Here is a 14,703-nt window from a genome sequence, read left to right as displayed (position 1 = left end):
AAACTATTAGTTTTTGTTATGTACAATATATATAACTATTATTTTTGTCAAACCTTAATAAGAAAAGGATATTTTAATATGAATTTTAAAATCTAGGGATAAAATGATACTTTCAAGAAAGTACTAACGATATTTTAAAAGAGTAAATAAAATAAGTTATTTATATTAAATGTAAAAACAATTTTTTTAAAAAAAAATGCACTCATTTAAAGTCTAATTGGGATACTTTTAATATTCAAATTAGATAATCAAGTTGATTTTCATACAATAAATTTATAGAATTAAGTAAAATCGAATCTTATTAAGAATTAAAGAATTATCGTATCATTTGATGATTAATTTATTAAGGAATTATCCTTCTGATGACTAATTTTGATTTTATGATGATTTTTATTGTATTATCTGAGTTAATATTTTAAGTAATAATTTTGAATTTTGATCTTTAGTAGAGAAATTAGTTGATAAAATCAGGTTGATAAGGTTTTCACCGAGTTTTATTAAGTTATATCGGTTTAATACGACCTAACTCTTTGTACGTCAATCAAGATAAGTAACCGATCTGGTAAGAGTATGAGCATCCCCAATGAAGACAAATGGCAAACCGTCTAGGAACATTAAATTTGGTTGTGCGAGAAATTGGTTGAAATAGATTCGCATCTTCAATATAAGCTTTGTTAAAATTTTGTAAAATTTAAAAATCTTATTAAAAATGTTTTTATGATCGTGTGAGGTTTGAGATTTTTAATTCAAGAACAGGTTTAAATTTTCAAGTCTGTTTTTTCTCTTGAAGGTAGAGTCAATAATTAATGTACATGATTGATCCTTTTTAAATAATTTAAAAATAAATTATTTGATGAGCTAATTATAATATTTCAGTTTATAAATAATTAGTAATGATTAAAATTATATTTTTTTTAAAAAATAAATATATTTGAGATAAGTTCAAAAAATATACAAATGACTATAATTAAATTAAATTTATAAAATAATTAAATATTAAATAAAATGGTAAATTATATTAAATTAAAAATTATAAAATTATTAATTTATTAATTGTTAATTATAAATAAAATAAATTAAAGATTATAATTAATTAAAATATCAAATGAAAACTATATAAAGATATTAAATGAAAAAATTGTATGTATGTTTTTTTTAATTGTGGAGAGAATAGTAAATTTGTATTAAAATTGATGTAATATGTATGAAGTCATGCAACTACATGTGAAGAGAATTAAAAAAAAAACTCATTCAAAATTTTAACGATTGAGAATATTTCAATAAATTTTTATAATGTTGATATGACATGTTAAAATTCTAAAAAAAAACTCATTCAAAACTTTAATGATTAGAAATGTCCTTAGATTTGGATAAGTTGATGATGCTTAAGTCAAACACAATGGAGCAGTGAAAGTTGATCGCCTCGTGTTTAGCTAACAATTTTTCAAATGTGGTTTCCCAAGTTCCCCTAAAAATGAAAAATGGCTTCAAAAGGATGCCAAAATGTTACACCAACTCTTCATTATTAGATGCAAGTTATAATCAAAACATCACAAAAAAGGACCAAACAACTTAATCAGTGTACATCAACTTGTACTTTATTCTTCAAAGAGGGACACAAATAATTCAATAAAAATGTTAATTAAAAATTAAAAGAAAAAAAACAATTAAGAGGTGGTGAGCAACAAACTTCATATATTAATTATAAAGAATAATTGATATATAATTGAAGTAAGTTATTTATTTTATATAATGATAAAAAAACTAAAGTAATATTATTTTTATATTAATTTTTGTGAAATGAAATATGAAAATATTATATATTATATTTTAATATTTTGATTCAAATTGATTTTTTTTTAAAAAAAATAACTAAACTAAATCAAATAAAAAATTAAATTAAATTCGGTTGAATTTTTCAGGATGAATAAAATAATAAACAGGATGTGACAACTAGATAAATACTTATAAAAGATTATTAGTTACCTAATATATTTGATCGACCGTCATATTAAGCACCGGCAGTCAGTCAAATACTAAAAAAATAGATAACTACATACTTTTAATAAAGACTATTTAATGTTGTGATAATGAAGTCCAATTAATTAAAATAAATTAATACAGATAAAAATAATAAAAAAATAGAGGCCTAGTTTGGTAAATTCGAAAAGATACAGCGCGTCTTTAATAAATTGTTAAAATCCCAACGGTTTGCTCAAATACTTTGCGTCCGTGCCTCGTGTTCCCGTTCTTCTTTATTTTATTTTATTATTATTTTTTTCACCAACCTGTGAAAAAAACAATGTATTTATTGTAGAATTCAATTGCATATCGTCTCTTTCTCCATTTAATAAGCCGTCGGGATGAAGTAGATTCAATGCAATGCGTGCTTGAATCCAAAGAGGCAATTGCTAATCAATGGCTGGTGTGGAGAGAAAGAGAAGAGAGAGAGAGAGAGAAAGAGAGAGAGAGAGAGAGAGAGAGAGAGAGAGAGAGAGAGAGCGCATTAAAGGCGTCTCATCAGTTACACAAGCATACATGATCCGAAACCACCTGCGCCCTCTCCTATTTCCGTCTCTCTTATTATTATTGCTCCTCGGTTAAAGCAGCAGCGACAAACAACGAAATAGTCCTGCGACCATCTCCTCGCGCACAGTGAGTGGAGACAGAGAAGGAAGAGAGTCCTCCAAGTAAAGCGAAACAAGGTAAGGGGAGGGAAGGTGTCGATGGAGAAAGCAGGTGATTTGCCCTCTCTTATTTAGCATACGAAGAGGCGTAGGAGTCTTATTTAGTCGTCGCAGGGATTTCCCAGCCATCCTCAACCATCTCCTGTTTTGGCTTCCTACTATATTTGCTTCTTTATATAGACGAGTGTGCATAAAGAAGAAGGGGAAGGGGGAAGAAGGGATGGCGGCGGCGGAGGAGTTGAAGGTGGGGACGAGGGAAGGCGAGGAGGAGGAGGAGGAGGGGCAGAAGGGGGTGGACGCAGACAAGCTTAGCTATGAGATTTTTTCTATTCTTGAGAGCAAATTCCTCTTTGGATATGATGACCACAAGCTCTGGCTGCCAAAGGTGCCGCCTTTGCCAGGCTACTACGCCGGCGACCAGGCGACGCAGGATGTCAGGAGCCAGAGGGGCAAGGTCTGCTTGCTCTGCATCGACGGCGGCAGCGGCGGATTGAGGGGAATCTTCCCTGGAAAAGCCCTCGCCTACCTAGAGCAGACCCTCAGGTCCAAGTCCGGCGACCCCGATGCGAGAATCTCTGATTACTTTGACGTCGCTGCAGGAACCGGCGTCGGGGGCGTCTTTGCCGCCATGCTCTTCGCTACCCGCGACGGCGTCCGTCCGCTCTTTTCCGGTGACGACACTTGGCGTTTCCTCGCCGACCATGGAGATCGGCTTTTGGGGAAGGCGCCGCCCTCGACCCCGTCTTCTTCATCGTCCTCCTCTGGTTTCCTCTGCGGCGTCTTCCGCGGCGGCGGGTGCGGTGGAGGGATGTCGTCGCCGACGATTGCCATGGAGAGGGTAATGAAGGAGACGTTTGGGGAAAAATTGACGCTCCGCGACACGATAAAGCCAGTGTTGATCCCGTGCTACGACCTGCAGACCTCGGCGCCTCTCGTCTTCTCGCGCGCCGACGCGTTGGAGAGCCAGAGCTTCGACTTCCGGCTGTGGGAGGTCTGCCGAGCTACGTGGGCTGTGCCGGGCCACTTCGAGCCGGCGGAGATGCGGTCAGTGGATTGCACCACCGCATGCATCGGCGTTGACGGCGGCCTAGCGATGAGCAACCCGGCTGCCGCGGCCATCACTCACGTTCTCCACAACAAGCAGGAGTTCCCCTTCGTCCGCGGTGTCGAGGATCTCCTTGTCCTCTCACTGGGCTGCGGCGCCGGTGGACCCTCCTCCACAATCCCCGAAGAGGAGCAGCGCAAGACAAGGCGGTGGAGCGGCAAGGAGTGGGCGCGTCCTGTGGCTCGTATTGCCGCCGACGGCGCTGCCGACCTCGTAGACCAAGCGGTGGCGATGGCTTTCGGCCAGTGCCGGAACTCCAACTACGTGCGTGTTCAGGTACATGTCTCAGTCAGATCCTTCATTGCCGGGGACGAGCTGGGTGGAGGACCACCCAGCGGTGCGTTGGCACGTCGCTCAGGTGGTGCGACAAGTTGCCATGGCCTTGCCCTGTTTCTTTCCTGAGTTAGGACAAAATGTGATCTTTTTTGTGGGAGGAACATAGATTCTGCCTCCCTCTGTCCTTGTGTTTTATTTTTCCTTCGGCAGAGAAGGCAATGATCAACTGTCGCTTGTATTGGTGGTGGTGGTGGTGGTGGTGGTGGAGGAGGAGGAGGAGGAGTAGAAGTTTATGCGTTGGGCAGAGAGCCTCTTGATTCGCCATTTCTGTGGTATGACATTGCAAGAGGGCAAGAGCTTGGCCTGCATCGGCTGGCTGTCAATGGCTCAAACAGTGGACTTGGGTCCCCTGTCTCTGGCATCTGCTTTAGGCTTTCATTGTTCCCCTTCTCAGCTCACTGTTCACTTGTTCTTTCGTTTAAAAAGTAATAAAAAATAAATAAAAAAATTGTTGGTCTACTGCCCCAACACTGACCTGTTCTTCCTCGTTTATGGTCATCAATCACTAAAGGATTGTTACAATGTTCTTTCTATTAAGATTCAATATTTTTCCGGTTGTTCTGAGGTAATTCGCCATTAATGAGTTACTATATGGTTTCAACCGCAGGCAAATCCTTCGACGATGGGGAAATGCCGAGTGGATGTGGATTCTGAACCAACCCCTGCAAATTTGAAGCTCCTGCTGGGCGCTGCCGAAGAAATGCTGAAGCAGAAGAACGTGGAGTCGCTGCTATTCAGCGGGCGGAGGATTGGCGATCAAACCAACATGGAGAAGCTGGACTGGCTTGCGGGGGAGCTTGTGCTGGAGCACCAGCGGCGGAGCTCGAGGATCGCCCCCACAGTTGCCTTCAAGCAAGCTCCTCACAATTCCACCTAGAACTGCCATGCCCGCGCGCCAAGAATAAAAAAGTAATCATCGTTCTTCTCCCTCTTGTTTGCTGGATCTTGCTGCTTTTTTTCATAGCGGATTAGCATCGAACTCCTTAGGATTTGAAGAGAGTCAAGGAATTGAGGAATGGTCCATGACTATGTTTGCAAGTGATTTGTTTCAGATTGGTCTCTGTTGATAGTTAGTCATTTCAGGAGCATTCCATCTCCTTGGGAATGTTCATCACCAACAACTTTTGTTTTAATAGTCAAGATTGTAATATATATGCAAAAGGCTTGTTGTATGATATTTATCTGAAGAAAATTGAATTCTCTTGCAACACGTTGCTTTATCTTCCATATTCATCTCTTTAATTCTCTTGCAGTACTTTGCTTCATCTTCCATATTCATGGGGCTTTGCTGCCCATTTCTTCTTGGTTAAGAGCCAATTGATTGATACAACACGAGATTATTAATGGAATATCCTTGAGGATATAAATAATATAATTGGTCTCTTTATTAATAGTTAGGGTTTTGAACCCTGGTAGTGTTATAGAAGAATAAATAAATAAAGTTGTGCTAGAAAGTATGAAAATTTTTAAAGAATATAAATGACTCCTTTCCTAACAAGTCATGTGAAAAGTGGTTAACAATGAATTTTATAGGAAAGGCTACTCTTGAGTTGGGTCTTTATATCAAAAAGTTTATGGTCATTTCAATGTTTAATTAGCAAATGTTTCAAGAAGTTTGATACGAAGATGAGAGGACGGATCCTCTGGTCCGTAATTTATGGATCAGAAGATGGTCCATTTTTTTAGACCTTTGATTAGGATGGATCCCACCTATTTAAAGGTGGAATCTATCCAAATCAAGGGTCTCTCATGCAAGGGACCATCTCCTGATCCATAATTTGCAGACCAGAGAATCCCTACTGCGAAGACAAGACTTGATTTGGACATCGTTAAGCGAAGGAGCCTTCTTAATCTAAGAATCTTTAAGAACCATTGGTTGTTGGAGCCTGGAGGGGCACCATAAAGGTATTTACTCAAACAATTGGGCAAAAATCAAAAGGGCGTCCCTTAAAATACCCTTTTCATCATAAGGACACCTTTTATTACGAAAAACATCAAAACACCACCCCATTATTGAGCAATTTTGATTAAATTGATAAAGCACATTTAGTAATTTTGATCAAGTTGGAGGAATTTGCCTCTATGAAAAATAGGATTAGGTGCTTTTTTTTTTTAAAAGGAATACCTTTTTGACTGAAACGATAATATGAGACACTCTTTTGATATTCGCCCAAAACAATTCTCATGCTTTGCAAAAAGTCAGTATAAATTACTCTGTGGCCTCTTTTTGCAGTCTTTTTCAGCTTGCAACTCTTCTGTTTTATGAGCATGTCCTCTTAGCTCACATTGAAATCTTGTCTATACTGTTCAGTAAAAGAAAGACAAAGAAAGCATTTCACATGAGAACCATTCACAAATGATGCAGCCATTGTTTTGTTATCTGCAGCTAAAGTCTAATTAATATCCAAAGATGCCAAGGAGGTCCCTTTTGCTCAAGCAAATTAAAATAGCAAATTCTCTTTCTTACCTAAAGTCCAGTCGTATGATTGCCTCCAAATCTCTCTTTTTGACTTCCAAATCCCTTAGCAATATCTGCACTAAATTCTTCCTTGTCATCCACACCAGCAAAGAAAAATTTTAGCATGTGCAAAGTTTCAGCATGACCTTGTTCACTCCAAAAATAGACCACTTTGGTTGAAGTTGTAGATGTGTAGCAAAGCCTGTAAGGTCTTTGTTTTGCTTGTCGACATTCAACTTTCTATCCATTTATGAGTGAAAATTTCTTTGGTGGAAGCTGTAAGAGACAACTCAACATGCTTTACAAAGCACTCATGCTGATTAGTAATGTTTACCATCCTTTTCTGAAAGAAACCTATTTATTAGGCCCCAAATGGCTGAGGCATCATGTAGTGGGAATTTATTTCCATGTGCTTTACAATTTGGTCCCAATAAATTTATATCCCAAGTCAGTGTCATTGATCTCACTTGTCTTGCTATTTTTTTATAGCTTTATGCAGAGTGGTGTTTGAGTGTTCCTTTCTACTTTTCAGTGTTGTTTTTGCAAGTTCCTTTCAGTGTTGTAGCTTGTAACTTGTCGAGCTTCTGAGAACCAGTTAAATTGAGTGCTAACTGACAACTTAATTGATAAGGTATATGTTATTAATTCTCAGGATGCAAAGAGATGGATCATGACGGGCAAACCTCGATTATTAGCGACAATGAAAGATGAGATGAGGAGTCATTAACTTGAGCTGGAGAAGGCCTGTCGAAAAAAGACAGAGATACATTGTTTACATGACAAATGAGCACCAACTCTTTTGCCCAACTCCTACCTTTTCTTTCAACTTTTGCCTAATTAGCATAGTTCATCTGTTTTGGTTTTCTCCTTTTCTTCAAACTCGTGAGGAAATCTTTGCCGAGGACGTGGAAAGACACATCGGAATTCATTTTCAGGCTAAAAGACCTGCTTAAGGGAATGAATTTCCCCAGAGGACAAGTTTGGTCTCTTTGCATTATATGAGAGTTTTTTTTTTCTGAAAAGGAAAAGGAAAAGGAAAAGGTGGTGTGCTCCACAAATCAGTGTTCCGGTTCGACTGTGAAATCTAAACTAATATGATAATATTGTCAAATTATCATTGCTAGTGCGTGCTTAGCAATGACAAACAGTCAAAACCCAGCTTTTCTTAAAGATAAACTAACATATCTTCACCAGACAGTTTAAATTAGCAAATAAGAAATATTAGTTTAAGCCAGATGATTATCAATCGATATAGTTAAGTTAGTTGTGGCAAGCTTCTTGATTGTCATGAATGAAATCATGAACAAAGATGCTTAAGGAGTAAATTAACAGAACATGCCACAGGAAGTCTGAATATAAAACATTATGGTAATGATAACCGACAATGCCCCTAGATGATGACAACTTATAAAGGAAACAATATAATTTAATGTGCATTATACATCGCAGTTAGTAGTGGGGTTTAGCCCCTGGGACTATGGTATAGTGCTAGGGTATCTAAGTTATCACTCAGGTACTTGCGGTTCGATCTCTATCTACGATGAATTTATAGAAATTTTTCCTCCAAATAGGAAGCGCAACCAAAAAACACCACGAGCATTTCCTGATTTATTTTGATGGCCTATGAGAAAATTCTGTATGGCCAGGCCGATCACCCTAGGACTAATTGGATTTATCAATTTTTTTTTAATAGTGAGGTTTAAACTAATCAAAAGAAGATCGACAGACTTCAGTGAAAATAGAATACAAGTTTTAAGTACAGTTGTTTCCAATCTAACAAGCTGATTAGTATATCTTGAGTGACGATTTTTGAACAATTGTGTGCTAGTCTTCCTTGTAATCATGCTTAAAAATTGAAAAAGTTGCAAAGAATAAAGTGTTCTTTCAGATGAAACTTGATTTGAGTTATTGAATTTAAAATGGACGAATCAAATTTACCTAAGTGAAAGGACAATATATTCTTTCAAATAGGATCTGATTTGAATTATTCAATTCAAGATGGACAAATTAGATCTGATTGAATTAGGCCGTCTCAAGGTTTCTTGAGGCCTAGGGAAAAAAACTTATGCCATTAATATTTTTTTTAAAAAAAAAAATTCTCATCTTTTGGACTAGGAACCAATAATGACGGGTTTAAAAAATTTTAAAAAATTTAAATATTAATTTTTAAAAATATGTAAAATTATTAATTAAATTTTTATATTCAAGTTTTGATAATAATTTTTTAATTAATAAAATTATTAAATTATTTAATTTTTCTTAAGATATGAATGTAAATAAAATTTATATTTATTTTAATTTTAAAAAATTTCTTTCGGTTGAAATACTATCCATGTATTGTGGAAAAAAATTAATTTTACTTTTAATTCTAGATTTATTATTTCTTTTAAAAATTTTACAAAACAAAATTATCATTTTCCCTAAGCACTGTGTAAGAAATCACTTAGGTTATCTTCTAACAATATTTGGGTCCCTCCATGATTTATCCTTTACACAGTCTCTGCTTGTAATTCTCCTTTATCCCAAGGAAATATCAATCCTTATAATATACCAAATAACAATCAATAAGTATTAGATATCAGGAAATATATAAGTATTAAAATTTGATATGAATCATTCTAAATTAGATACTATAATTAATAAAAAATCTATAGTTTCCAATCCGAATGAGCAAATATTTATCATCATATGAAAACGGAACATGAAAAAAAAATTGATATTGAAAAAACTGGCATTCTACTTTGCATTATGTCATGCCCCAAAGGAGTCCTTGCCCGATAAATGAGCATCATTTCCCCTGTAATAGTAACAATGAAACCTGAATACATAGCCACATGACTGTACAATAATAATATCTATAGCTCACACGACTGGAAGTAAACACGACCACACAGTAAACAACCCACATGGCTGGAATTACACACAACTACACAATATGCAGCACACACGACTGCAAATAAACAAAATACAACGGAAGACATAAAGGAAAATCTAAAAATAAAAAACGACAGACTGCTAGTCGGCTAGGCTTTACACAACAACCATCAGAAGCATCAAAAGTAGCTACAAGGCTAAATACTAAGTCCACGATAAAATTATTACAACGCCAAGTATATAAAAATCCAAAGAAATGCAAGAAAAGCATAAAGCAAAGTAAAGACCGTTCTCCGATATGACATGGGACAGACAAACAGGATACTCCAAGCAACTCTTCAATCATCTACCTGCTATCTAAGAAACAAGATAATACACAAATGAGGTGGTGAGTGCGGGTGACTCAGCGGGTAATAAACAAGATAGTGCATGGTTTATATAAAACATGGAGATCAAAGTATACAGTCTCTGTAAAGAAATATGAACATGACCATATATGACATAATTAATGCACATAACCATAACTAACATAATGATTACGTATAATCATAATTGACATAGTAAATGCACATCCTGAATCTAGAACCAACACATACAGTACAGTGATCAGTAAACTCACTAGAGAACAACAGCAGAAATGCTCGTAACACCTGAGTAATATAACTGACAGGATATACATATATGATAAATAAACATATATGAAGCATGACAACCATATGCAACAATCATATCTCAAGCAAATGCAGATATATCTCTAAAAGATGCACCTCTCATCATATGCAATATGCACGTGCATGCACCATGGTCACTCCTACCCATCCCTCAAGACATCACGATCCCTGTATGGCCGAGAGGCCGAGACAATGACAACTGTACTACCCTCCAGATACCACTATAAAATGATCGAGGTGGATTGTTTGCTAAGTAGTTATCTAACTACATAGCATTAGAGTCCCTGACTCCTCACATCTCTAGCCCCCTAACAACTGTACTATCCTCCAGATACCACTACTCACGAGTAGCTAAGACAGACAGTGTATAACACTGAGCGACCAAGTGAGCACGACAAGACTAGATCCACTCTAAGCTACCACTCTCCCACAGTGGTTGAATGGTAGCTAAAAATGACTGACAACTCTCTCAACCACAAGGGAGACTTTGGTTGTCAGCAATCAATGCAATAATGAGCATGACATAAATAATCATGATACAGACACAGTCATTATTAATGCAATAATACAATCAACATAAATACCTCCAGTACATGATCCATCTAACACCTATATCTATAGGTATGGGTAAATCCAACTGATGTCTACTAAACAACAAATACAATAAGTAACAACACCAGACATGTATACATCATACATGTACACTCTACAATGTAGGTATAATCAATATAATACTTCCAATATCACACCAGATACATATAATCACCAACATAGGTATTATCAATATGATTCCTCCAATAGTAAACATCAGACACGTGTGCACACATGGCATAAGTACAATCAATATGTTTCCTCCAATAGTAAACACCGAATATGTGTGCACACATAACATGTAAATGTATAGCTAACATGGTAAACTCCTACAATACATACCAATCATATGTACACTCAACATCATATGCATAATCAGCATGTTAACTCAGTCAATAAGATATCCCCTACAGTACATCCTCTACATGTGTATACACAACAAAGTATAGATATCTAAAGTCAAAACTGTATATAAAATAACTAAATCATCTCCAAGATCAAGCAGATAAATATCAAGCAGGATAACAAATGAACATATTTAAGGTAAAGTAACTTAATCCATCAATCAAAACAACCATGCACTAAGTTCAATGAACTAAAGAGGCTAAAGAAGAAATACCTACCTTTATCTATCAATCGTGCTATACAATTCTCACATTGAGACGCTCGCCTCGAATCAAAGTCCTACAATTCCATGACATACATATTTAGCTAATTACCTACGAATTAAATAGCTAAATCAAATCCCCAAACCTAATTAGGGTAACTACAATCAAATACGTTCATTGATTAACCACCTAAACTAGAGTTAATATGGTTTAAACCCTAATTGATCCATCATCTTCATTAGATTAGACTTAATCTCTTTAATTAACCCTAACCATGTCATAACATAATTAGATGAGGTTTATACATGAATCATCAATTAATCCAGTCATTTAATCCTTAAGTTAATCAACTTCTTACTCATCATGAATCAATTAATCTATTACCAATTGATCAACTATTCTTGTCCTAGGAAATCAAATTAACTTCTAATATCCATTCCATAATTAATTCTGATTCCATAATCAGTCACAATAAACTTAAATTAATCATCCAATATTTCAATCGTTTCCTTAATCTAATCCAATACAGAATGTAATCAATCTATACTTAACCTAATACTGAGCACAACTTATCCAAATCAGATCTACAACAGCTTGGTGAATAACCCAGAAGCAGCTGTGCAAAAATGGATCTCCCCCTTTGAATCATCTCTACTGTCGTCCTCCTCTCCAAATCACGGTTGACGATGGTTGTGCTTGAGGTCCGGTGTTGAGCACCCTTCGATGATGGTGTCACTGTAGATGTCAGACTAGGGAACGAATCCCATTCTACTGTGGATGTCGAGGGAAACAGACATGTGCTTGATGACAGAGAGAATAGAGAGAGAGAGAGAGAGCAATCGACATCTAGGCATGCTCCGGACATCCAACGTTTGCTTTAGTGTGTGGCGGCGTCATCATCACCCAACGTCACGACTTCAGATCGATCCGTGATGGGTAGCGCGGCGATCGAGTGAAGCGGCACCAGCATCAGTGAGATCAGGAGAGAGCCCGATGATCGACATCGTATGGAAGAAGGGAGATGACACTGTAGCTTCGGCATCGCGAGGGCATCGACGGTTGAGGAGGACTATACCAGCGATGATCGGCTCAACGAGGTGGTCAACATTGATGTCCGACAATCGGCGATGGATTGAGATTGTGAGAGAGAGAAGAGGGGGGTCGGCGAAACAGCTTGGGGAGGAAGGGAATCAGGGAGATTATGGGGAAGAAACTTAGGTTAGATTTTTTATACCTATGATTTAATTAACCAACTTTAGGTTAATTTAATAAATCAATTCCCAACTTAATTGGGATATCTAAATAGACTTTCTCCTAGTCCAATAGATTCATCCCCTTAAACATGTCATACGACCTTCGTTTAAATCCCAAAAAAATTATATATATATTTTTAAAAAATCTAATAAGGTTATTAGCCCAATAACACTTATTATTAGATTTTTCGTATCTTATATTCTCCTACACTAATAAAAATTTGGTCCCTATATTTACTGCTTAACTCAGGGATCTTCATTTGAGGGTAACAACTAAGCAACACCCTCATCGACTACTCCATCCTAATAGCATGAACAAATTTCCAACCATAAGGGATGACTCTGTAGATTATAAACCCGCCCTGCTTCTGCTACTATTCTATCTAGCCAACTGGGTAAAATCTACTAAGCATAAATGGTCTTCACAATTACCACCGAAGTCCATAACACACATTATCAACAGATCTTCTAACGTCTATATAGTGCACTCAGACTATCCATCTATTTGAGGATATAAAATTGTACTAAAATAGAGTTTTATTCTCATGGCCTACTATAAAACCTACAAAAACCATGATGTGAATCGTGATTCCCATCCTATATGATACTCAGAGATGTACCATGAGGTATGGCAATCTCTCTACAGTATAACTTTGCTAGTCATTCCAAATCCCTACAGATCGCTAGAACATGATGAAATTTAGTCAACAAAATAATGATTACCAAAATCGCATCCTATCTTCTCCGTGTCTTGGGTAATCACACAACAAAGTCCATCGTAACATACTCCTATTCCCATTCTGGTATTTGGATCTACTAAAATAACCCTGTAAGTCTCTGATGTTCAGCCTCCACTTACTGACATACTAGATATCAAGCTACAAAATCTGCAATGTCTTTCCTCAAGTTATTCTACCAATAGGAATGTTTTAAGTCTCTATACATCGGTACCACCCAGATGTACCACAAATCTGAATTAGTGTGCTTCCTGAAGTAATTCCTTCCAGATAGGATGTGACTCAAGAATACACATAATCTCCCATGGTAATAATGAATCTCATATAAATGATGTCTCTGTTGGTTAGTCCTAGGAAAACGTACCGATTCCACTGTACAAAATTTTCTGTACAAGTGTCGAACCTTTCCTTAAATAACCTATTGTGTTCTTTAGAAGTTAAATTAGGAATCGCAGACGGAACTTAACATCATTGATTTCAAATTTAACTTATCTGTTCTTAATGGTTTAGATTTGAATCGCAAGCGGAACTTAACACTATTGATTCAAATCCACTTATGTTATTAATTCCATTAAATATTAATTTCCAAAATTAGCTTCCATGACTGCATGACGAGGCACATGACCTTCTTGGATATGGGAGCAACCACCACCGCCTAGACAAAACCTTTTAAGGAAAGCTAATATTTAATTTCCTTAAATAACTCTAGGTTAACCAAAAAGAACAATCGAATCACAAATTCGAAAAATAAAATAAAAGAAACACAACTTCGAAACAAATCCGAAAACTCTAGAATCATATGTCTCTTGTGTTTGGTATTTCCAAAAATAACTATACAAAGAAAACTAGTATGATGCGGAAAATAATTACTAGTTATACCTTTCTTTGTAAGCAAAAATAACCTCTTGATTTTCTACCGTATTCCTCTTCTAACCTCGGACATTGTGTGGGCAACGATCTTCCGAGATGAGAACCACCAAGCACCTTCTTCTTCCTTCTAGGTTTCGGCCACCAAAAGCTCCTCCAAAGATGAAGAGGTTCGGTCACCACCAAGCTCCAAGGGATGCTACAAATATCACCTCCTTTTCTCTTCTTCTTCTCCAAGCAAGATTCGGTCACCATAAGGACTCCAAGGATGAGATAAGGTTCAGCCACAAGATGGAGAAGAGAGAAAGAGGAGGGGATGGTCACACCCAAGGAGAAAAAGAGAGGAGAAAAATAATAGAGTCGTTAGCCATGAAGGCACCTCTACCCCCTCTTTTATATTCCTTGATCTTGGCAAATAAGGAAATTTTAATAAAAACTTCCTTAATTCCTTTACCATGAAAAAGAAAATTTAATTAATTAAAATTAAAAACCTTTTCTTAAATCATATGGCTGACC

At 36.6% G+C, this 14,703-nt stretch overlaps 1 protein-coding gene across 2 annotated transcripts; it reads left to right on the top strand.

Annotated features, from left to right (window-relative positions):
* The first annotated feature begins 2,745 nt into the window (after positions 1-2,745).
* On the top strand, positions 2,746-7,393 carry LOC122056111 (patatin-like protein 6). 2 transcript variants are annotated; one of them, XM_042617910.1, is made up of 3 exons: positions 2,746-4,068; positions 4,736-5,037; positions 7,239-7,393. In XM_042617910.1, exons 1-2 carry the CDS (start codon positions 2,908-2,910, stop codon positions 5,003-5,005), a joined length of 1,431 nt encoding a protein of 476 aa, XP_042473844.1. In that variant the 5' UTR covers positions 2,746-2,907; the 3' UTR covers positions 5,006-5,037; positions 7,239-7,393. The 2 variants fall into 2 exon arrangements, with proteins under 2 accessions (XP_042473844.1, XP_042473834.1); XM_042617900.1 differs by lacking the exon at positions 7,239-7,393 and having other exon boundaries at positions 4,736-5,336.
* The last annotated feature ends 7,310 nt before the right edge of the window (positions 7,394-14,703 follow it).

Source organism: Zingiber officinale, chromosome 1B (assembly GCF_018446385.1).
Source record: "Zingiber officinale cultivar Zhangliang chromosome 1B, Zo_v1.1, whole genome shotgun sequence".
Taxonomy (NCBI): Eukaryota; Viridiplantae; Streptophyta; class Magnoliopsida; order Zingiberales; family Zingiberaceae; genus Zingiber; species Zingiber officinale.
This window is presented reverse-complemented; position numbering and strand designations above follow the sequence as displayed.